This window comes from Chiroxiphia lanceolata, chromosome 28 (assembly GCF_009829145.1).
Source record: "Chiroxiphia lanceolata isolate bChiLan1 chromosome 28, bChiLan1.pri, whole genome shotgun sequence".
NCBI classification, from domain to species: Eukaryota; Metazoa; Chordata; class Aves; order Passeriformes; family Pipridae; genus Chiroxiphia; species Chiroxiphia lanceolata.
In genome coordinates, this window is record NC_045664.1 from 376999 (window position 1) to 400272 (window position 23274).

Sequence of the window (23274 nt, forward strand, 5' to 3'; positions counted from 1 at the left end):
ATAAGCTTTTGTTACTCTTGCACCTTCAGAGGAGCTTAAATGACCCCTTTTAACACTTTGGAAGGACTCTGCCATGATTAGCAGTGGCTTCTGTTCTCCTGAATGGGAGTCACCACCAGGTAGATGGTGAAAACAGACCCCACTAATTTTGTCTTGCTTTTTCTTACTGTGATTTTATACCATGTGAAGGCCAAGGAAGGGAAGAGTCTGCCTGTAACTGCAGCTTCATCACAGTGGTTTTCTTCAGGCTTCTTACTGCTTATAATTCTTTTTATTAATAAAAAGCTGCTTTGCAAACAGATTGCCTAAAATTCCTCTTGGAGATTAAAGGTGGCTGATTGACTCAAAAGCTGGATGAAAATACCTCTCTGCAAACCATTTTAACAGCCTGCATGTGTGCAGGGGTGTGGGAGAATGGCCTTTTGGGAAAGGACCGTTTGAACAGGGCATGTGGTATTTCTGGCTTAGCCCAGCATTTATATATTCAGATAATTCCAATAATTCATCCTGTAGTCTGGTTCCAGACAAGTAACACTGTGTAAAGCAGATTCAGTATCTGCACTAGTGTCCTTTTTTTTATTAAAGGTTTAACAGAAAATTTTCCTCCCTCAAAACTGTACCTGGCTAGAGCCTCTCTTGTCCTACCAAAGTGGCTCTTCTTACCATAGCTCCAATCCTATCCCTGCTGGCAAATGCAGATCTGCTTTAAAACGTGAATGTTAGACCTGCCATAGGTCTGGTCCTTCCCGCTCCCCCCAGGCTGTTCCCTGCAGGGGCTGTGACAGGTCACAGGCTGTGGGTACAGTCATGGGCTGCAGGTTCCTGCATCAGTCTGGGGGGGCTCTTCAGTTCTGGATATGAACCAAGAGACTTGTTTTAGATCAGAAAAGAATTCCTGTTTCTGACCAGCAGCATCTTCTACAAACGAAACTACTGAGATAAATTGTGGGAAGCAGCAATTTCTCAGCAAAACCAATTTTGTGACTGGCCTGATTTTCCCCAGATTCTACCCAAGAATCCACCTAATTAGATGAGCACAACTCCTGCTGTCACACTTCTCTCCTGCTGCAGAGGAGAGACAAAATTTGAAGTTCCACATCCCTATTGTTGAAGTTCAACCCCCTGCTCTGAGACAGAAAGTGTTGTGTTTTAATGGAACACCCAAGTGTTGATCCAGCTGCTGCATCCTCTGGGAGACACGAGGGAAACGTGGAAAGCCAACATCCATGTGGAATGTGGCAGTGCTTGTCTAGGTACCGGGACATCTCCCATTGTCCCCCCTGCACCCAGAAAGGAACCAAGGCCTGAATTTCCCTGGTCAGGGCAGCCCTTCAAACTTGCAAGGAGAACTTGGCATCTGTCCCCTCAAAGAGAAGGGAAGGAGAGACTGTGCAGCAGTTCCAGAGGTATCTTCCAGACCCCCAGACAAACCCTTAAGGGTTCTCAAACATTAACATTTCTGTGGGTAAAAATAAATAGGCTTGATTCCAGGCCCAGCCCCAGCTCCACCTCCATCCCATCCCAGCCCTGTCCCACCCCAACTCCATTCCCCTGTCTGTCCACACACCATCCTCAGCCCTATCTCTGTCCCCAGACCCATCCCCACCCCTATCCCCATCCCTGTCCCCATCCCCACCCCCATCTCCATCCCCATCCCCATCCCTATCCCAATCCCATCCCATCCCAGCTCCATCCCCATCCCTTCCTCTATCCCATCTTAGCTCCATCCCCACCCCCACCTCCATCCCAGCTCTCTCCCCATCCTCAGCTCCATCTCATCCCCATTCCCAACTCCATCCCAGCTCCACCCCCCTCCCCATGCTGGTATCCCCATCCCCCCCCCCCCATCTCACCCAGCTTTATCCCCAGCTTTATCCCCAGCCCATCCCATGTCCATCCCACCCCCCCGAGCCCGGGACACCCCTCTCTACCCGCAGTGTCCGGGCGCTGCCGGTGCCAAACACGGGGTTTATTTGTTTATTTACACCGGCGTTCCACCGCTCCCGGCCGCGATTGTCACTCGCGGGGACATCCCCCATCCCGGCCTCCTCCCGGGGCCATTCCCGGGGCTTCACACCCCCCCCCCCCCCCAGTCCCGCGGCGGGGCTCTGCCGGGAGCCCAGGTGGGAAAAGGGGCTCTGGATCCCTTTGGATCCCCGGGATCGCCCTCTCCGCGGCCAACGAGGGGATCAGCCTCTGTTCTCCAGCACAGCCCCGGGCCGGGTATTCGCCCCATCCCTGCCCTCCCTGGAGAGACCCCCACCCCGAGCCTTGCTGGAGCGAGGGGAGGGAGCCAGGATGGGGGGGTTATCCCAAGGATGGTCCTGGGATGTGATCTCAGATCCATGTCCTTCCAGCTGAGCAGCCGGGAGGGACCCTCGCTGTGGGATGATGGTGGCACGGGAGCCTTTGTCCCTGCTGGGGCACCGAGTCCTTCCCTGCCCGAGAGCCCTGGAATTCCATGGACGAGGAAATCAATCCCTGTCACCTCTGCAAAGCCCGTGGCCCTTCGAGAAAGGAGTTACAAAGGCCCTGGGGACAAACCTTTGGGGACAAAGGGGTGACAGAACTCCCAGGGACAGTCCCTCAGGGATAAAGGGGTGACAAAGCCCCCGGGTCGGGGCTGGGCTGTGTGGCAGTGCTGTCATTCAGGAACGCCCCCGGGTGTGATGGTGCCACCCGGGGAGGTGACACAGCTGTCCCTGGGGGGTCACCCGGGGGGGGGGGAAACAGGCTCAGGGACAAAAATGGCCTCAAAGAGCCTTAAAATCAGTGGCAGTGAGGAACAGCCCCCCTGGGGACAGGGCTGGGGGAACAGAGGGGGTTTGGGGGCTCAGGGTGTCCCCTTGGTCCCCCCAGTCCCTGCGGGAGCAGGATGGGGACCTGGGGAGGACACTGGGCAGGGCAAAGGCTCTTCCCAACCTCCAGGCTCAGGTTGGCTGTGGGGGTCTGGTAACCCAGGGGTCTCTCTGCTCTTTCCTGCACCCCGATCCCTCCCCACACCCCATCCCATGGGCTTCCTGCTTTTCTAGAGGGGATCCAACCTCCCTGAGCTGCCTCACAGCAGCAAAAAGCCTGGAAACCACAGTGATGGCACACGTGACAATCCTGCTGGGAGTGAGGAAACCCCAATATGGGAGCTCTGGGTGCCCCAGACCCCCCCAGACAGGACCCCCTGGAAGGCTCAGGGTGAGCACTGCAGGAAATTGGGAGGATGGGGCCCAATTCCATTGGGTTATCCCCAAAATCCCAGCACTGGAGCGGCTGCAGGGCAGATCAGCAGATCAGCTCTTCTTCCTGGGAAGAGGTTTGGCCGGGAGGTTGTAACTCTAGGAGGGAACGCCAGGAAGGACTGAACTTGTGCTGGGAATCCAGAGCTGGGCAAAGCAGGGATCCGTTGTGGGTGGGGTGGTGTGAGCGGGGCCGGGGGTGTCGGCGGGAGTTGGCAGCGTGTGTTCATCCCGAAGTAGCACTTGGTGAGTGAGTTTTGCTCAGTTTTAAGTAACACAGACGATTCCCGGAGGTGATTTTTCCCTACTTTCCCAGGTGTGGGTCGTGCGGTGAGGTGGGGGCTTTTCCAGGGGTGGGAAATCCTGCTGCTCTTCCTCGGGTGGGGGGGACGCAGGGTGGGAGCACCAGGAGAAGGGGAGGAAGCGGTTCTTCAGCCCAAGGAGAGGAAGATTACGATCCAGGAAGGAGAAACCTTGGCTTCTCCTTTGGGAAGAGCAATCCCCCACCTTCATCCCGGTCCCATTCTCCCGGTGAAGCAACAGGCAGTTTTTCCTGGGGATGAAGCCAATGCCATTCCAGCAGAGCTTGAAACAGAAGGTGAAGAAAATAACCACAAAACACCCTTTTCTTCCTCAAATCAAGCGGATCTGGGCTCTGGTGGGAAAATCCAACTCTCTGACCATGGTGGGAAGGGGTCGGAGCCCAGAAGGGAGAGGGGGAGGGAGGTGCAGCAGGAATTTCCCCAGGTGGGGACCACAGTCTCTCTAAGCTTGGTGACTGCCTCTGGGAGTGGGTGACAAGGGGGACGAGGTGCCTCGTGCCAGGAGGACCCAGAAAACAGCCGGATTCCGGGGGTTTGGGGCTGGGCCTCGGCCAGACGCGCAAGGCAGGAGCCGTTCCCCCGCCCCGGGGGATCCCAGGGATGGCCACCACCGCCAGCGAGGCCTCCGGGGAGACTCAAGATTCGATCTTTTCCTTCTTTTTGCCTTTTTTCAGGAAAGATGGGGTCCGGAATTTCTTCTTCTTCTTGGAGGGTGATTTGGAGGGTGAACCGTCGGGGGAGACGGGGGTGCTGGTCACCGTCTCCTTCTCCTTGGGGACATCCTGGTCGGCGTTGGGGGCTGTCCGCTCCGTCCCCCCTTTTCCCAGGTTTTCCTCGGTGCTTTGCTCCTCGTCCTTCCCATTCACCACCGCCGGTGGCTCCTTCTTGGCGGTGGAATCGGCCGGGGCTTGGCCGCCATCCACCTTCTTGTCACCTTGGGAGCAGAGAGGGGACAGGGAATTGGGGTGGCAGTGCCCGTGCTGTTGGGGTTTGATCCCCCAGTCACCAGTGGGGCCTGGGCAGGAGCAGGATTTGCCCTCCAGGGGTGGAGAACGTTGGGATTTGATCCCGTCCTGCCGCAGGTGCCGCTTCCCCGAACCTCCCCCCTCCCTGCGGGACAAGCGATGTGGGATGGAGAGCTGGGAAGAGGCAGTGGGAAAAGGAGGAAGCAAACAAGGAGGGATTTCCCAGTGGGTTTCCTAAGGGGTTTCCTTCCTTGGGGATCCCTGAGTGGGCCACGGAGAGCAAAGTTCCCCCCGAGCCCGTGTCCCTCCTCCGGGATGGCCTCTCCGTACTTACTACGGCACCAGGGATTCAGGGATAACTCCTTGGGTGACAGGCACACGGGGAGGAAAGAGAAAGGAGACATTGTGGAGACAGACAGACAGACAGACACCACGAGACACCATGGCAGAGCCAGCAGCCCCGAGCCCCGACACCCGCAGCCGACCGGAATGATGGGAATGTCGCACCCGCCGGAGTTGGGATGGGGGACAGGGGTGTCCTTGCACCCCACAAAGCCACCAGTGGACACTCTTGTCCTCCTGCCACGAATCCCCACTGAGGCTCGGCCCCTCCGGAGCAGGGACCCCCCAGGACAGGCAGAGGGACACGGGGGCACATCGAGCTGTGTCAGCGTGGTTTGGCCTCAGCCCCCTCATCCCCCCACTGCATCTGCTCAGGGGGGCCCCGCTCCTGGGTTTGGGGTGCTTGTCACCCCACTCACCCTCCGTGGGCTCCGCAGGCATGGGGGGCTCCGGGGCCGAGCCGGGGGGGGCTTTGGGCAGGGGGGCCCCGCTCTCCTCGGCCACCGCGTCCTTCTCGCCTGCCACGGAGAGACACGTTGGCCATGGGGTGCCCTGAGTGCCACCCGGGGGAGATGGGGGTATTTTGGTGTGCCCCTCCTACCCTGCAGCCGCTTCTTCCTCTCCACCTCCTGCCTGTACTCCTCCAGTTCCTGGTCCGTGAGCTGGCTGAAGGGGTTGGGGGGCTCCGGCTCGGGGGGAGCCTCTTCCCGGGAGCCCTCCTTGGCCTCCGCGTCCCCCAGGTGGCTCTCGGTGGACTGGAACAGACCCCCCCGGTGAGGTCAGTTCCCCTGGAACAGTGTCACCCCCTCCAGAGTAGGGTCACATCCCCCCTCAGAGCACCATCAACCTCCTCTAGGGTGGTGTCACTTCCTCCACAGCAGTGTCACCCCTCTGGAGTGGTGTCAGTGCCTCTGGAGTGGTGTCACCTCCTCCACAGCAGTGTCACCCCTCTGGAGTGGTGTCAGTGCCTCTGGAGTGGTGTCACCTCCTCCACAGCAGTGTCACCCCTCTGGAGTGGTGTCAATACCCCCCAGAGTGGTGTCACCCCCTCCACAGCAGTGTCACCCTTCTGGAGTGGTGTCACCCCCTTCACCAGTGGAATGCTGGGGAGGGAAGGGCTGGTGGTCTGAGGAGGGGGATGTGTGGGGACATGGGGCTGGGGACATTGGGTGACATTGGACCAGGAATACGGGGTGGCATGGGGCTGGGGACATTAAGTGACATGGGGTGACAAAGGGTGATATGGGGCTGGGGGTGCAGGGCTGGGGACACAGTGTGGCATGAGGTGACACTGTGCCACGTGTGGGACTGTGGCTGGTCTTGGTGACAATGCTGGTCAGCGCTGTGACCAGGGATTTGGGGTGACAAGGGGTTGGGGAAATGGGGTGACACAGGGCTGGGGACACAGGGTGACACAGGGTCACAGGCACACAGGGTGACCCAGGGTGACCCAGGGTGACATGGGGCTGGGGACACAGGGTGACACAAGGTGACACGGTGCCTACGGGGCTGCGGCTGCTCTCGGCGATGACACTGGCCAGCAGCTGCGACTGGGGCCCGGCCGACTTCACATCCTGGCGGTTTTGCTCCCGGATCTGAGGGTGAGGACAGGGCTGAATCCCCCCGAGGATGGGGGTAAATCCCCCCCATGCCCCCGCCCCAGCCCTGCGGGGCCGCACCTTGTTGCGCATCTCCAGCACCTCCTGCGGGTCCGTGTAGAGGGGCACAAACTGGTTGGGGTTCTCGATGCGAATGGGGGTCCCACTGCTGCCCTTCTCCACCTCGTCCGCTCGCAGCCACTGCAGCAGCAGGGAGGGAACCCCAGAAAAGGTGTGTTGGGAAGGGGGAGACCCCAGTAACAGAAAGGAGACCCCGATAATAGAGGGGAGACACAAGAAGTGCAGAGAGACCTGATAAATGCAACTTGTGCAGAGGGGAGACCCCAGTGTAGAGGGGAGACACAGTAAATGCACTTTGTACAGGGGGGAGACCCTGACACATGCACTTTACATAGAGGAAAGACCCCAGTAGTAGAGGGGAGACCCCAATAAATACATTTTACATAGAGGGGAGATCCTGATAAATGTGGGAAGACCCTGACAAATGCACCTCGTGTAGGAGGGAGACGCTGATAATAGAGAGAAGACTTCAATAAATGCAGAGAGACCCAAATAAACTCAACTTATATAGAAGGGAGATGCCAATAAATGTGAGAAGATCACGATAAACTCATTTTACATAGAGGGCAGATCCCAAGAAATGCATTTTGCATAAAGGGGAGACTCCAGTAATACAGGTAGACCCCCACGAAGACAATGGCTCTCAGTTCCCCAAAAAGGGGTGGTGGGATTTCAAACTAACCATTATTACGAGCTGAGGGTGGATCCCTGGGCCTTGCAAATTTTAGCGGGATCAGTAACATCCCGGCCACCCCTACCTGGGATCCCCCACACCCCACCCGTCACCATTTCCGAGACAAACCCCTTCCCAAACGTCCCCAACGGCCCCGTGCAGCCGCGTCTGCCCCTCACCGTGGTCTTTGTCCTCTGGCCGCCGGCGCTGCCCTGCGGCTCCTCGGCCAGGCTGACCCTGGTGTAGGTGTTGGGGGTGTTGAGCCACCTCGTCTTCTCCTTCTGCTGCTTCTGGGCGTGCTGGCGCAGCGCGGGGGTCCCGGCGGGCTCCTCCTCGAACACGAAGGCTGTCACGGTGGCCGGGATGAGCACGTCGCTCTTGGGCTTGCTCTTCTCCTGCACGAAGGGGTAGCGGTACGTGTAGCCCGTGCGGTACCCCTGGGGAGCAGAGAGCGGGGAGGCGTCAAGGCAGGGGCGACAAAGAGGCGTCTGAGCGCAGTTCGGGGGGCCTGGGGGGTTTGGTGTGTTTGGGTGCTCACCAGGTTGTCCAACATCCTCATGAGGGCCTCGAACTCATGCTCGCCCAGGCGGCTCTTGTGCAGGGGCCCGAAGGTGGTGCCGGCGCGGCGCAGGGCGCCGGGGCCATGGGGCACCCGCTGCTTCGCCCCCTCCAGCACGATCAGGTTCTCGGCGCCGCCCGCGCTCGCCAGCGCCGACACCTGCCCGGGGCGAGGGGCAGGGTGAGGGCAGGGAGCATGGGGGGCAGCCCTAGCCCTGCCCACGGACCCTGTGCTGGGCACTGCGGGGGCTGAGACCGCACACAACTCAGTGCATGGACCCAGAACACTGCACTGACTGCAGAGACCTGGCACAGCTCAGTGCATGGACCCAGAACACTGCACTGACTGCAGAGACCTGGCACAGCTCAGTGCATGGTCCTGGGGCACTGTGCAAGTGGCAGAGACCTGGTCATGGGACACTGCAGCGGGGGTGAGACAATACACAGCTCAGTGCATGGGCCCAGGGCACTGTTCTGGCAGCAGAGACCTGGCACAGCTCAGCTCACGGACCCAGGACATTGTACTGACTGCAGAGACCTGGCACAGCTCAGTGCAGAGTCTCGGGGCACTGGGCTGGTGGCTGAGGCCTGGCACAGCTTCACTCATGGCCAGGGCCCCACAGTGGTGGCAGAGACCTGACACAGCTCAGTGCGCGGTCCTGGGGCCTGTGGCTGCAGCTGAGCCCACACACAGCTCAGTGCTCATTCCTGGGGTACCACGGTGTTGGCTGAGGCCGTACAAACTCAGTGCCCATTGCCAGGGTCACCAGGCCGTCAGCTGAGCCCACACACAGCTCCTCACACGCCCCGCGCTCACCTGGACCTCGCAGGCCGCCTGCAGGTGGAAGATGCTGTAAAAGGCCTCCTCGGCCGTGTCCCCCAGCGCCAGCACTCCGTGGTTCCGCAGCACCAGGATCTGTGGGTCACCGGGAGCTCAGCGGGGTGGAGAGGGGCAGCAGGGCCACCCCACGTCCCCCCCAGGCGCCCCCTCACCTTGCAGGTGGGCCCGAGGCACTTTTGGAGCTCCACCCGGTCGGCCTCGTCCTCCACCTCCCCGCGAAAGTCAAAGTAGGCGACGTCCCCCAGGAGCAGCGCGGCCCGGGAGATGGGCAGGAGCCCGCAGCGCATGGCCGACACCTGGGCACGGGGGGGACAGGGCAGGAGGGGACAGGGGACCCCCAACACCCCCGCAGAACGGCAGCACCCCAAAAACCAGCAACGCCCCGAAAAACCCAACCTTGAACCCCCTCCAACATCCCACAAAAAGAAACACTAAACCAAAGAACCCCACAAAGAACTCCACTCCCAAAAAATCCACAACCCCCCAAAAAAACCATCCCCAAAAACCCCCAACCCTCCCAAAATCCCCCCAAAACCAAGTCCCTAAATTCCCCCCAAGCCCTCCACCACCCAAACTACAAAATCCCACCGAAAACCAAATTGCCCCCAAAGAGCCCAAACAACCCTAACCCCCAGAAACACCCCCAATTACCTCCAACTCTCCCTGTCCCCTCCAAACCCCCAATGCTCCCAAATCCCATAATACACTTCAAGGCCCCAAAATCCTCCCCAGCCCAACCCTTCCCTCAAAGACACCCAACTTCCTTAACCCCCCATGTACCCAAATCCCCCCATCCTCCAACTCTCCCTGTCCTCCCCAACCCCCAAGAACTCCAAGTCTCAAAAATATCCTTCAAACCCCCCAAATCCCCCCAAACCTCAACCTTCTACAAAGACCCTCAACTCCCCCAAATCTGTCCTACTCTCCTAACCCCCACCTCCCCAAAAACACCACGACTCTCCCAGTCCCCCAAACTCCCAATGCCCCCAAATCCCTGTCATACTCTCCAAACCCCCATAACTTCCCCAAACCCCAACTTCCCCTGAAGTCCCCAAACACCCCCGAATACCCCCAACTCCTCTAACCCATCTCCCCCAAACACCCCCAACTCACCCTGTCTCCCCCCAGCCCCCAGTGCTGCCAAATTCCCATAATACCCTCTAAACCCCCACAGTCCCCCCAGATCCCAATTTCCCCCCCAGACCCCCAATCCTCCCCTCTCCCACAAACCCTCAACATCTCCAATTCCCCTTCAAACTCCCAAAATCCCCCCAAACCCCAGCTCCCCCCAAAGACCCTCAACTCTCCCAAACTAACCCAATCCTCCATCCCCCCAAAAGCCCCCCCAAATCCCCCCATCCTCCAATGTCCCCAAATCCCCATAATCCCCTTCAATCTCCCAAATCCCCTCAAACCCCAACTTCCCCCAAAGACCATCAACTCCCCCAAACTAACCCAATCCTCTTCCCCTCCAAGCCCTCCCAAATCCCTCCATCCTCCAATGTCCCCAAATCCCTGTAACACCCTTCAAACCCCCAAATCCACCCAAACCCCAGCTTCCCCCAAAGACCCTCAACTCTCCCAAACTCCCCCAATCCTCCATCCCCCCCAAATCTCCCCATCCTCCAATGTCCCCAAATCACCATAACACCCTTCAATCCCCCAAATCCCCCCAAACCCCAGCTTCTCCCAAAGACCCCCCACTCTCCCAAAGCCCCCCCCAAGCCCCCCAAAGCCCCCCGGTCCGTACAGCGGCCGCAGCCGGGGTGTGCAGCCCCCCAAGCCCCCCAAAGCCCCCTGGTGCCTACAGCGGCCGCGGCCGGGGTGTGCAGCCGCACGATGCAGCGGATGTCGGGGCGCGCCGCGTAGATCGCGGCATGGAGGCTGAAGCTGCGGGCGTCGGGCGCGAAGCCGGTGCTGCCGGGCTCCACCACGGCCCCCAGCACGTTCACCTTCACCTGGGGGGCGCGGCGGCATCAGGGGGGCCGGGCCTGCCCCCCAGACAGCCAGCGTGGGGTCGGGGTTAGGGGCGGGGGGCTCACCAGGCTGGCCGCAGTCACCTCGCTGCACGCCAACCCCTGCGGGGCCACCAAGAAGTGCTCCTGCTCCTTGCTGACCCTCAGCTGTCACAGAGGGGGACAGAGGGGCGTGAAAAACAAGCCAAGATCCCCACAAAAACATCCTGCATCCTCCCCGAAAATGACCCCTCCAAACACTCCCAAACCCTTAAAAAAATCTACGATCTCCCTCCCAAACCAACACCCCTAAAGAACCCCCCAACTACTCACAAAGCCCCATGCCCCTCAAACTCCCCCTCCAAAAAAATACCACAGAATCCCCAACCCCCCAAAATCCCAACCTCCCAAACCTCCAACTCCCCTCAAGAACTCTACAAACCACCTAAAAATCCCCAACTTCCCCCAAATCTCCAACCCCCCAAAAGGTCCCCAAACCCCCTTAACTCCCCCAAATCCCCATAAAACAACCCCCAAACAACCCCAGCCCTCCATGGCCTTTCTGGGTGCTCATGGTGATGGTGATGTGTCCCAGCTGTGCCCAGCTGTACAGGTCCAGCAGGTCCCAAACCCCCCTTAACTCCCCCAAATGCCCCCTAGACCTGATCCAACTTCCCTAGGCCCTCCCCCAACCCCCCTGTGCCGGTTTCGGGGTCCTCACCGTGACGGCGGCGTGCCCCAGCTGTGCCCAGCCGTACAGGTCCAGCAGCCGGTGGATGCTGCCCACCTTGCAGCGCATCAGCCGCTCGCCCTTGGCCAGCGCCGGCCCCTCCGTCCCGTGCAGGTCGTTAATGGGGGTCACCGACGCCAGCGCTGGGCATTGAGGACCCCCCGTCAGCGCTGGGACCCCCCGAGCCTCAGGGGGGTTCACCAGGGACAGGGGAGTGGGGAGTTGTGGGGATGGGTTTGCTGGCCCTCAGGGTTCAGTGACCCCAAAGGTTTTAGTGGTCCCTGAGGTTCGTTTGGTGGCCCTCGAGGTTCTGGGGGTCCCCAAGGCCTTGAAGGTTTGGTTGGCCCCCAAGGTTTGGTGGCCCCAAAGATTTGGTGTTCCTCAAATTGTTGTGGGGTTCCCAAGGGTTTGGTGGCCTCCCAAGGTCCCAAAGGTCTCGAAGGTTTTGATGAACCAAAAGGTTTTGGGGATCCCACAGGTCCCAAAGGTTTGGTGACCCTCAAGGTGTGGCCCCAAAGATTTTGGTGCCCCTCAAAGGTTTGGTGGCTCCCAAGGTTTTGCGGGTTTTCCCACCCACGCCCCCACAGATTACACCTCCTGTGAGTGCCCCCAAACCCCCCCGTGCCCCGCGTACCCATGGGGGAGGTGGGCAGGGCCGCGGGGGATGTGGTGGCCATGAAGTCGGCGATCTGCCGCAGCGCCCACACGTGCGACGAGTTGTTCCCCTTCTTCATCTGCTCCTGGATGAGGCTCTCCAGCTCCTCCCGGAAAGACTGCGGCACCCGGGCACACGGTGACAACGTGGGGGGACCATTGGGGACATGGGGGGGGTGGGGGAGGGCAACATCACCGGCTTGGTGGAAGTGGCACTGCCAGCTTGGTGTTAGGGACACCAGCAGCTCAGTGTCGGTGACACAATCAGCTTGGTGACACAGTGATGGTGGCACTGCTTGGTGTCAGCGACACCACTGGCCTGGTGGCACCGTGATGGGTGGCACCACCGGCTCGGTGGCACAGCGATGGTGGCATCACCATCTTGGTGCCAGTGTCACCACTGGCGTGGTGGCACAGTGGCAGCGGGGGCACTGGCAGCTCAGTGACAGCAGCACCGGAGCAGTGACGTTGGCAGGTGGGGACATGCACCGAGCCAACACTTGGTGGCATCGCGGTGGCACGGATTGGCCTGGGGACAGGAGGGACGGGGCGGGGAAGGAGGGATGGGGCAGGGACACAAAGGATGGGGTTGGGGCAAGAGTGCTGAACTTGGGGACAGGAAGGCTAGGACAACAGGGAAAGGGGTTGGGGACAGAAAGGATGGGGTGGGGGACGGGAAGGAAGGGTTTGGGGACGTGAAAGGGTTTGGGGACAGGCGGGACGGGATGGGGGACAGGAGGGCTGGGGTTGGGGACAAGACAGGGGGGTTGGGGACAGAAGGGACAGCGCGGGGACAGGGGCTCACCGGGCTCTGGAGGATCATGGTCACCCGCTTCTTCTGCTCCATGAGGTTGAAGTCCTGGCGCAGGTCGCCCCCCCCGCCCCGCGCCCGCAGGAACTCGGTACCGTCCTGGGGGGCGCAGCGGGGCCCGGGGGGCTCGGGCAGGGGCTCGGGGCTGGCGGCCGTGCTCATCCTGCGGGACGCGCGGCGTCACCCCCGGCACCCGCACCATGCCCCAAACACGGATTGGGAAGGAGCCACCGAGATACCCCACAGCTGCACCCCGCAGATAAGGCCCGGGCGGCCCCGCCCTGCCCCAGGGGTGACGAGTTGGCAGGTTGGGGACACCCGGGACGGGGGGGGGGATCCTCTGCTGCCTGCACCGCCCGGCCTCGGTTACACCCCCTGAGGAAGTGACAGCTGAGAACGGGCACAGCTCAGCACAGTGATGGGCACAGAGAACGGGCAGCTCAGTGCGTGAGCACTAACGGACTGCGGCTGAGAACGGGCACAACTCGGTGCACGGATGGGAGCTGAGAACGGGTGCAGCTCAATACATGGGTGGGACCGACAGCTGAGAATGGGCACAGCTCAGTGCACTGGTGGGAACTGAGAATGGGAGCAGCCGCCAAGAACGGGCACCAATCGGGGCAGCGTGGGGACAGTGGCTGAGAATGGACCCAGCTCAGTGCACCGACAGGAGCTGAGAACAGGCAGCTCAGTGCACTGATGGGAGGAGCAGCAGCTGAGAATGGGCCCAGCGCGGTGCATGAGCGGGACCAGTGGCCACGAAGGGGCACAGCTCAGTGCACTGATGAGAGCTGAGAACAGGCAGCTCGACACATTGATGGAAGTGGTCGCCAAGAACAGTCACATCGCTGAGGGTGGCAGCTGAGGACAGACACAGCTCAGTGCACCAATGGAAGCAGCAGCTGAGAACAGGCACAGCTCGGTGCACCGATGGAAGCAGCAGCTGAGAACGGGCACAGCTCAGTGCATGACAGGGAGCTGAGAATGGACAGCCCGGCACACTGATGGGAGCAGCGGCTGAATACGGGCACAACTCAGTGCACTCAGTGATGAGCGTGGTGGCTGAGAATGGGTGCAGCTCAGCACACTGCTGTGGGAACGGGCACAGCTCAGTGCACAGATGGGAGCTCAGAACCAGCTTTGTGCACCAATGGGAACAGTAGCTGAGAACGGGCAAAACTCAACGCACCAATGTGGGTGGTGGCCAAGAACGAGCACGGCTTCGTGCAGCAGTGGGGCAGGGGCTGAGAACCGGGACCACTTGTGCACCAGGGGGAGCAGCTGCTGAGAACGGGCAGCTCAGCACACCCACGGGAACAGGGGCTGAGAACAGGTGCAGCTCAACACACCCACGGGAGCTGCGAACCGACAGCTCAGTGCACCAATAGGCGCTGAGAACGGACACAGCTCAATGCACCGATGGGAACTGAGAACAGACACACCTCAGCACACCCACGGGCGCACCCCCGTGACCCCCACCCCGAAGTGGGGTCACCCAGCACCGCGGGGCTGATGCTGCAGTGCCACCGCGTGTCAGGGTTCAGCCAACCCGCCAGCCCGGGGACCCCCAAAACGCCGGCGCTGACCCACCCACCCCCCAAGGGCATCGTCACTGAAGTGCTTTGGGGGTGCTGCTGCCCAGGCACCCCCAAAGCACAGGGCGGGGCTGCTCCCCCAAATCGCGGAGGGTGACCCCCAAGCCCCCCCATCACTAGGTACGGAAGCAGAGCCCCCCCCCGAAATTAGAACCCCCCAAATTTCAGTGCTGGGTGCACACCTGGCTCAGCGGGAAGGGGGGACCTTGGCTGGGATAAAATCCGGGGGGGGCCCCGGTGCCCCCAGGCCGCAGGGCCTGAGCACCCCCAGGGGCCGAGGGGGGGCTCTAAGGGCCCCCCGCAAACCTGGGGGGGCTGTGGGTGAGGTAGGACCCCCCAAGGCTGCCCCCCCCAACATCCCTCCCCCACCGCCTCCGCCCTCGCCGCGCCCAGCGCCGCTGCGGCAGCCGCAGGGCGGGGGGGGAGCGGGAAAACCGGGATGGATTTGGGGGGGCTGCAGCATCGCACCCCCCCGGGGGTGGGGATGGGGTGGGAGGAGGGGTGGGGTCGGGTACCACCGAGGGATGAAGGCCTGGGAAAGGGGGGGAGGGGAGGGATACAACCCCCCCTCACCTGCATGCAGCCAGATGGGGAGTGGGGGTGGAAAAGGGGGGGTCACCCAGCCGCCCCCCCCCCCCCCCCCCCAGATCACCCCCCCTCCCAAGGATGCTGCGGCCGGGGGCTGCTGCCATCACCCACCTTCCTCCTCCTCCTCCTCAGAGCATCCTGACAAAGGGCCGCCCCCCCCCCGACACACCACGCGTGTCCCCGCACCTCCCCCCGCCCCGCCCTCCCCCCGGGCCCCCCCGAGAACCCAATCACTGCAAATAAACAAGGGGGGAAGCCCCCAAAACAGCGCCGACACCCCGCGACCTCCTTTTATTACGCAATTAATTGGGATTTATATTAACAATCACTAATCAGCCCTCACCTGGGGGGGAGAGGCAGATGATTATTCATTACAATTTCATAGAGCAATTAATTACAGCTCTACCCCTCTTACCCCCCGCGTTTTAGGGGTGATGGACGCCCCCCCCCGCACCCCGTTTTGGGGTCCTGGCTTCATGGGGTGCAGGGCTCCGGGACAGGAATGTGACCCCAAGAATGAGATCTGGAGCCTTGAACGTGACCGTAGGGGGGGTCCCCTGCGGGCCCCCCCGGAATTTTGGGGACGGCAGGAAAAACCTTAAAAAAAAAAGAAAAAAAAAATATTTTTTTCGCACCTTTGGAATATTTTGAGGTGAAAGGTGCTTTGAAGCCCTCCCTGTTTATGTCGGTATAAACCAGGTGCCCCCCCACCTGTGCCCCCAGGTGCCCCCCAAGGGGCTCTGTCCCCCTCAGGTGTCCCCCCACCCTCCCAGGGTACCCCCACTCACCGTCCCCCCGCTCTCCTGCAGCGCCCCAGGGCAGGGGGGCAGGACAGGGGGTCCCCACGGACATGGGGGGGCACTGCCAGGCCGAGTCTCAGGTGGCCCCCCCGGTGGGACCCCCCCAGTGTCCCCCAGCTGCTGCTCAGCATCAGCATCGAGCTGCTGGGAAAAGGGGAATTAAAAAAATATATAAAAATATTTAAAAATGTATTAAAATTTCCCCCCTTGTAAAAACAGCAGATCCCCCCAGTGACAACGACCCACCCCCCAATAATAATTCAATTTATTTTAATTATTAACTTAATTCCAACCTCAAAAACTTCAAGCAGGAAAATCCCCATCAGCTCCCCAAACCTCACATTATATGGGTCTTGGGGGTCAGTTTTGGGGTGTCCCACCTGTTAAAACTCAATTTACTTTTAAATATTAAATTAATACCAACCTGATAATTAAGAAGCAAATCCCCATCAAACCCCCCAAACCCCACATTTTAGGGATGGGCTGAAGGCCAGGGGTCAGTTTTGGGGTCCCCAGAGATGGGGGTGCCCCCAACAACTTAATAATTAAAAATAAACTGAGTTATTAATTCCAAGCTGAAAAATACCAAGAAAACCCTCACCAGCCCCTCCAAACCCCCATACTATGGGAGGGTTCGGGGATGCGGAGTCAGTTTTGGGGTGCTCACCTGGCAGTCCCTCAGCAGTCTGATGTACTGGGGGGTTTGGAGTGGGGTTGGGGTCAGTTTTGGGGTCAGTTTGGGGTGCCCACCTGGCAGTCCTGCAGTAGTCCCCTCAGCAGAGGGATGTACTGGGGGTTTGGGGTGGGGTTGGGGTCAGTTTTGGGGTGCCCACCTGGCAGTCCCTCAGCAGTGGGATGTACTGGGGGGTTTGGGGTCAGTTTGGGGCCCACCTGGCAGTCCCTGAGCAGTCCCCTCAGCAGTTGGATGTACTGGGCTGCCGCCCGCAGCGTGTCGGCCTTGCTGGGCTTGCGGTCCCGCGGCACCAGCGGCACCAACGTCCGGAGCCGGGAGAAGCCGCTGTTCAGGTTCCGGATCTGGGGGACAGAGGGACCCCCGGGGGGGACCCAGTGAGAGACCGAGGGGGCATCCTTGGGGTGCACCAGGATCCCCGAGCTAGGCCAGGACCCCCCGGGGTTAAGCGCTGAACCCCAAGATTGAATCAGGACCCTCACGGGATTTGACTGGGTTCACCAGGGTTGAATCCGACACCCCAGAACTAAATTGGGGTCCCTCCAGACTTCAACCAAGAATTTAAACAGAGTTAAACCTCAGGATCAAACTGGACTCTACGGAATAAAAGTGGGGCTCTCACAGAATTAAACTTGGCTCCCCAAGACTTATCTGGGCCCTTCAGGATTAAACTGAGCCCTCCTAGAGTTAAACTGGAGTCCTTAAGATTAAACTGTAGCCTTTACAGGATTAAACTGGGTTCACTAAAACACACCTGACCCCTCTAGAATTAAACTGGGTTCCCAGCAATAAACTGGGGCCCTTCTAGAATTAAACTGGGTTCCCCAAGATTGAACTAGGCCTCCCCACAGGATTAAACTGGGTCCTCCCAGAATTAAATGCCAGGATTAAACTAGGGCCTCCTAGAATTAAACTGGGACCCCAAAATTAAACTTGCCCCTTCCATGACTGAACTGGGCTCTACTAGATTTAAACTGGGGTCTCTGGGATTACACTGCTGCCTTCAGGGTTAAATTGGGCTCTTCTAGAGTTGATCTGGGGTCCTCAAGATTAAACTGGGCCCTCTACAGGATTAAACTGTGCTCACCAGAATTAAACCTGGCCCTCCTAAAATTAAACTGGGACTTCAGAATTTAACTGGGGCCCTTTTAGAATTAAACTGCTTCCCACCCCCAAGATTAAACTGGGTCCTTCTGGCTTTACCCGGGTTTACCAAAATTAAACTGGGGTCTCCCCAGAGTGTAGCTGTACCCTCCTAGAATTAAACCAAGTCCCACGCAAATAAATTTTGTGTGGGATTAAACTTTGTGTAGGATTAAACCAGGGTCCCCAGCATTAAACTAAGCCCCTCCCATCCCCCCATGACCCCAAATTAAACTGAGCCTTCTAGGATTAAACCGACCCCTCCAGGATCAAACTGGGCTCCTCAGATTAAACTGAGTCCTCCTAAAATTGAACTGACCATCCGAGGATTAAACCAGATCCTCCTAAAATTTAACTGGGACCCCTCAGGATCAAACCCACCCCTTCCCCAAATGCAAATCCTCCCCAGCCCCTCCCTGACATCCCTGGATGGGGGAGTCACTGCTGGTGCCCCCAGCTCAGGCAGCCCTGGGGCTCCCACCACGATGGGACACAGCCCTCGGCCCTCCCGGGGTGCGATTCTGGGGGGTCCAGCGGGGTTCTGGGGTCCCTCACCCTCTCTCTCTCCTTGGCATTGGCCGCCTGCCGCCGCTCCAGCACCTCGGCCAGGTCGCCGGTGGGCTCGTACTCGCCGCGGGCCCCCCTGCGCAGGCGGGCGATGGGGGCAGCGCGGGGCAGGGGCCCGAACTGCCGGCTCAGCACCCCCTCCAGCACCTCGGGGGGCGGCGTGGGCTGCAGGACCCCCGGGGGCTGCCGGACCTCCGGGGCTTGAGGGACCCCCACGGGCGGTGGGACCTCTGAGGGCCGAGGGACCCCCGAGGGATCAGGGGCCCCCGAGGGATCAGGGTCCTCCAGGGGCTGCAAGATCTCCAAGGGTTGAGGGACCTCTGAGGGATCAGGGGCCCCCGAGGGATCAGGGTCCTCCAGGGGCTGTGAGATCTCCAAGGGTTGAGGGACCTCTGAGGGCTGAGGGTCCTCCGGGGGCTGCAAGATCTCCAAGGACTCAGGGACCCCCTCCAGCCCCTCCTCAGCTCCACTGGGCTCCCCCATCCTAGGAAGGGACTGATGCTGCACCTCACGAGCTGACACCCAAAATAGGGGAAAGTGAACAAAACCAGGAGCCTTAAATAGCCCTGAGGCCAGCGAGGCTCAGGTGCGGCTCATCTGGGCCTGATGAGGGGCACAGGGTGGGGCAGGGGGTGCTCTGCCTGTGCCTCTTCTCCACTCACCCTCCCAGCCTGAGAGCCACAGAGCCTCGATCCCAAAAAAGCACCCCAAAACCATCCTGGGTGGACACTGGGGGTCTGTACAGGGATGGGCACTGGGATTCACTCCACAGGGAGAGACAGGTTGGTTTGAGAGGCCTCGTGTGTCCCCGGAGGTGTGGGAAGCGCTTTTGGCTGGGGAGAAGAGAAATATGAGGATTAATAACACGAGGGCTGGCTCGGTAGATGGCAGTGTTAGTCCCTGTCGTGCTGGAAAACTGAGGGAGGCTGGGGAAAAAAAAAAAAATCTCACTTTTTCCCCCCAAAAGTGAAGCCAGGTCACCCTGGGTTATTCACCGTGGAGGGAATCTCACCCCAGTCCCACCACTGGGATGGATTTCCCCTCCCCTCTGGTGTTTTCATGGGAAAAAAACCCTCCAAGGGTACTCATCCTGCTTTTCCCGGGGGGATTTGAGGGCTCAAGAGGGGAGTGGGTGCTCTGTGGGGGTGGGGGGGCATGGACGTGTTCCCCCACGGAGGGTTGGGGCTGTCGTGCCTCAGTTTCTCCAAATCTGGAAGCACCTGAGGGAGGCTGGATACCATCCCCAGCTGTTCCAGGATCCTGGAAGTTTGTTCTGTGTCTGTAGGGAGAGCAAGGGCAGGGAGCAAATTGTAAAGAACCCCCTTAATGCCCCCAAAATGAGTCTCCAAGGCACCTGGAAGTTAATTGAGGTTTTAATTAGAACCTGGAAAAACCCAATTTTCCCCTCTTTAATGCTCCTTAATGAGCTTCCCTATCCCACAGCCGGCTCTGGATAATCCCATTATTCCTGCCCCAATCTGGGCATAATTCCAAGATCTGACAAATCGATCCAAGGTGTGAAGTCACCCCACAACGGGTCTGTCCCCGGCTGCTCACCTGGATTCACCTGTGGGAGCATCCAGGGGGAACTGGGAGGGTTGAATCTCCCCAGCTGGGGTTTGCTCCTTCTCTGTGTCCAGAAAAGCTGGGAAATGCTCCAGGTTGGATGGATGAGGATTAAATATGGAGGGAAAAGTCAGGAGCAGGAGATGGAAAAGGGCCTGCTGGGAATGGGGTTTGCAGGGGATGTACCCCGAGGGGAAACAAGTGGAACTGGAGGGAAAGGAATGGGGGGATCAAGGTTATTGGGGGTCAGGGTGATGAGGGAGTCACAGTTACTGGGATCAGGGTTATTGGGAGTCATGGCTATGAGGGACCCAATTTTTTAGGGGTCACAGTTATTTGGGGACCAGGGTTATTAGGAACCACATTTTTTAGGGGTCATTTTGTTTAGGGGTCACAGTTATTAGTGACCACAGTTATTAGGGACCACATTTTTTAGAGGTCACAGTTATTAGATTTTGGGGCTATTAGAGGTCACAGTTATTAGGGCTCATAGTTGTTAAGGACCATGGGTTTTAGGGGTCACTGTTTTTAGGGATCACTATTATTAGGGACCATGTCTTTTAGGGCTCATTTTTAGGGATCACAGTTATGAAGGACCATGGGTTTTAGGGGTGATAGTTATTGGGAATCACAGTTATTAGGGTTTGGGGTTGTTAAGGGTCATGGTGATTAGAGACTGTGATTTTAAGGGATCAGGGTTATTAGTGGTTATGGTTATTAGGAACTACAGTTTATTAAGGGTCATAGTTTTTAAGGAGTATGCTTTTTAGGGGTCACAGTTATTAGGGACCACATTTTTTAGGGATTTTTTTTTTTAGGGGTCACAGTTCTGAGGGGTCAGGGTAATTAGGGTTCACCATTATTAGGGACCTCATTTTTCAGGGATCACAGTTATTGGGGGTAAGGGTTATTAGGCACCATGTTTTTTAGGGATCACAGTTGCTAAGGGTCAGAATTATTAGGAACCTCATTTTATACAGGTCATGTTTTTTAGGGGGCAAAATTATCAGGAGTCAGAGTGATGAGGAGTCACACTTAGGAACAGGAGCTTGGGAAAAGCTGAATTCCTGTAAAACAGCGTCCGAGCTGTCTGTGGTTTGACCCCCCAGGAATGCTGTTTTCCAAACTTTCAGGCTCAGTTGTGCCTCTCATTTTCTGTCTCTGAGCATGGCCAGAGCAGGAGCCAGGTCCCAATACCCCATCCCAGGACGCTCCCCAAATCCAGGTGTCTCCACCCCTTTGGTGTCACCCCATCCCACCCACCCCGGGGCTGTTGGGATCTGACATTTCCCGGTGTCACAAGACTGGAAAAAGAACCTGTTGGCGTCCAGTTACAGGGGGTGGGTTGGGGTGGGAAGGTCAGGGAAGGGGGACTGTGCCAGGGCTGATCCGGGCCTGGGGCAGCTGTTGGCACAGGATTAAACCTCAATCTTTCCTGGCATGGTCCCAGATGTCTAGGAAGCGGCCTGTCCATGCCAGAGCCGCCGGCCTTGTGCTCTGTGATGCCCAGATCCCAGCCAGGGGTGCAGAGAATGGGAATAAAACACTCTGAGGGGGTTTATGGAGCCGTGGCCTCACCTCCGGCCACTGCCACGTCTCCATCCTCCTCCTTGTGCTGCCAAACATGTCCCAAGACACCCACTCTCCCGGGAAGCTGCACCCTGGATTTCCTGGCATCATTCACAACCTGGTCCCTGAGCTCTCCAAGGGTCGAGCCTGGCTTGGCATCGGGACCCCCATCCCACTTCCAGTGGGTTCAGGGGGCCTGGGGGTGGGTTTGTAGCTGCCAGTGTTGGGAAATGTGGGAGGGTGAGTGTCCATATGGACAGGGAGGCTCCTGGAAAGCTTTTATCCTGCCATTAAAGCCATGAAATCCTCTCTCGTGCTGCCATCGATGCTGTTGGTGACATCAGGATCCCCATCTCCTTGTCTTTGTCAAATATTCCGGTGGGAGGGAGAGATCTGTCCTGCTGAGCTTTCCCAGCTCACACAGAAATTTGAAGGAATATTTGCGAGGGAAACCCGGAGGCTTCGTTTGTATGCAGCCCTGGGGCTGATGCTGTGGGATTTGCGGATGGGTGGGTTCCCATCCCAGGGGGCTGGGGAACATCCCAAGGGAAATCGCCATCCTGCTGCATCCCGTCCCGCTGCATCCCGGCCAGCAGCTCCTCCATCCCCTCCTTATAAAGGGATTATTTATCCCCCCTTTGTAAGGAGAGGCAGGGGGTGGGGCACCGGGGGGTGGGGATTGTCCCCGGCCACCCACCGAGATTCCCGGGAATCCCACGCTGGGAAGGGGCAGGTCTCGCCCCTGCCGTGCCGGGATTATCCATGAGGCGGGAGAGACAATAGGATTTATAAGCGCCGTGAGGATTCCGGCAGGGACGGCCGGGCTGTGGGGCTCGGCGTCCCTTGGATCTTCTCGACCCCACCCATTATTCCAGTGGGATCCTAAACAATCCTGGCTCGGTTAAATCAAAATAATAATTAAAATCCTGCTGGGATTAGTGGGAGGGAGCAAATCTGGGACAGGCAGCGATGCCCCCACTCCACATCTCCCACCACCCAGTGCTCGCGGTTCACTGATTTTCCCGATCCTGGAGATTCCCGGGAGGTGGATGGCGGAGCCGGCGCTGCTCCCGGCCGCGGTCGGAGCGGGATAACAAAGGTGGCTCTGTCCTTCCCGGGTGAAGGAGCCTTTGTACGAGCCGTGGGCGGCGGAGGGAGGATCCCAGCCTGGAGCAGACGGAGTTTTCCCCGTCGGAGCGCAGAGGAATTTTTGGAGATAAAAGAAGTTTCCGCTGGATGAAGGTGCTGCCAAACTCCCCGCACGAGGCAGGTGGATGGGGGGAGCCGGGGCTGCGTGTCCTGGGGTCCGGATGAGTCCTGGGATGGGATGGGGACGGGTAGGGACAGGGAAAAGGGTGGGGCTTGGGTTGGGAGGGGGAAGGGGATGGGGATGACATGAGGACAGGAAACAGGATAGGGACAGGGATCAGCACAAGGATGGTGACAGGGATAGGGATGGGAATGGGGATGAGATGGAACCAAGGCAGGGATGGGGACAGGGCTGAGGTTGAGGACAGGGACAGGGATGAGGATGGGGATGGGACAGGGATCAGGACAGGGGTGATGACAGGGATGGGGATGGGGATAAGAACAGGATAGGGACAGGAACCAGGATGGAGATGGGGATAGGGATGAGAACAGGAACAGGGATGAGGACAGTAATGGGATAGAGACAGGGACTAGGATGTGGACAGGGATGGCATCAGGGATGGGGATGGGAATGTGAACAGGATGGGATGAGATGGAACCAAGGCAGGGATAGGGACAGGGATGAGGATGAGGACAGAGACAGGGATGAGGATGGAGATGGGACAGGGATCAAGATAGGGGTGGGGACAGGGATGGGAACGGGAGCAGGATGGGGATGAGATGGAACCAAGACAAGGATGGGAACAGGGATGAGGATGAGGACAGAGACAGGGATGAGGATGGGGATGGGAATGGGATGGGGGCAAGGATGGTGTCAGGGATGGGGACAGGGATGGGATGGGGGT

General features: G+C 58.9%; 2 protein-coding genes across 2 annotated transcripts; both read right to left on the reverse strand.

The window, feature by feature from the left end:
• Nucleotides 1–1948: 1948 nt before the first annotated feature.
• ADD2 (adducin 2) lies at nt 1949–15111 on the reverse strand. Its single transcript, XM_032712766.1, has 15 exons — nt 15056–15111; nt 12756–12924; nt 11931–12069; nt 11288–11439; nt 10654–10734; nt 10420–10569; nt 8764–8907; nt 8588–8686; nt 7751–7930; nt 7392–7649; nt 6540–6659; nt 6366–6455; nt 5462–5615; nt 5280–5378; nt 1949–4487 (listed from the first exon to the last, which is right to left on the reverse strand). The coding sequence occupies exons 2-15, from the start codon at nt 12921–12923 to the stop codon at nt 4189–4191; spliced, it is 2133 nt and encodes a 710-aa protein (XP_032568657.1). The 5' UTR covers nt 12924; nt 15056–15111; the 3' UTR covers nt 1949–4188.
• Nucleotides 15112–15209: 98 nt separating this feature from the next.
• On the reverse strand, nt 15210–18337 carry FIGLA (folliculogenesis specific bHLH transcription factor; the record flags this gene model as incomplete). The annotated part of the gene is made up of 4 exons (XM_032712417.1): nt 15210–15541; nt 15733–15888; nt 16636–16779; nt 18134–18337. Coding segments are annotated over 4 exons (627 nt in total), but the record flags the coding sequence as incomplete, so codon positions are not given.
• Between the last annotated feature and the right edge of the window lie 4937 nt (nt 18338–23274).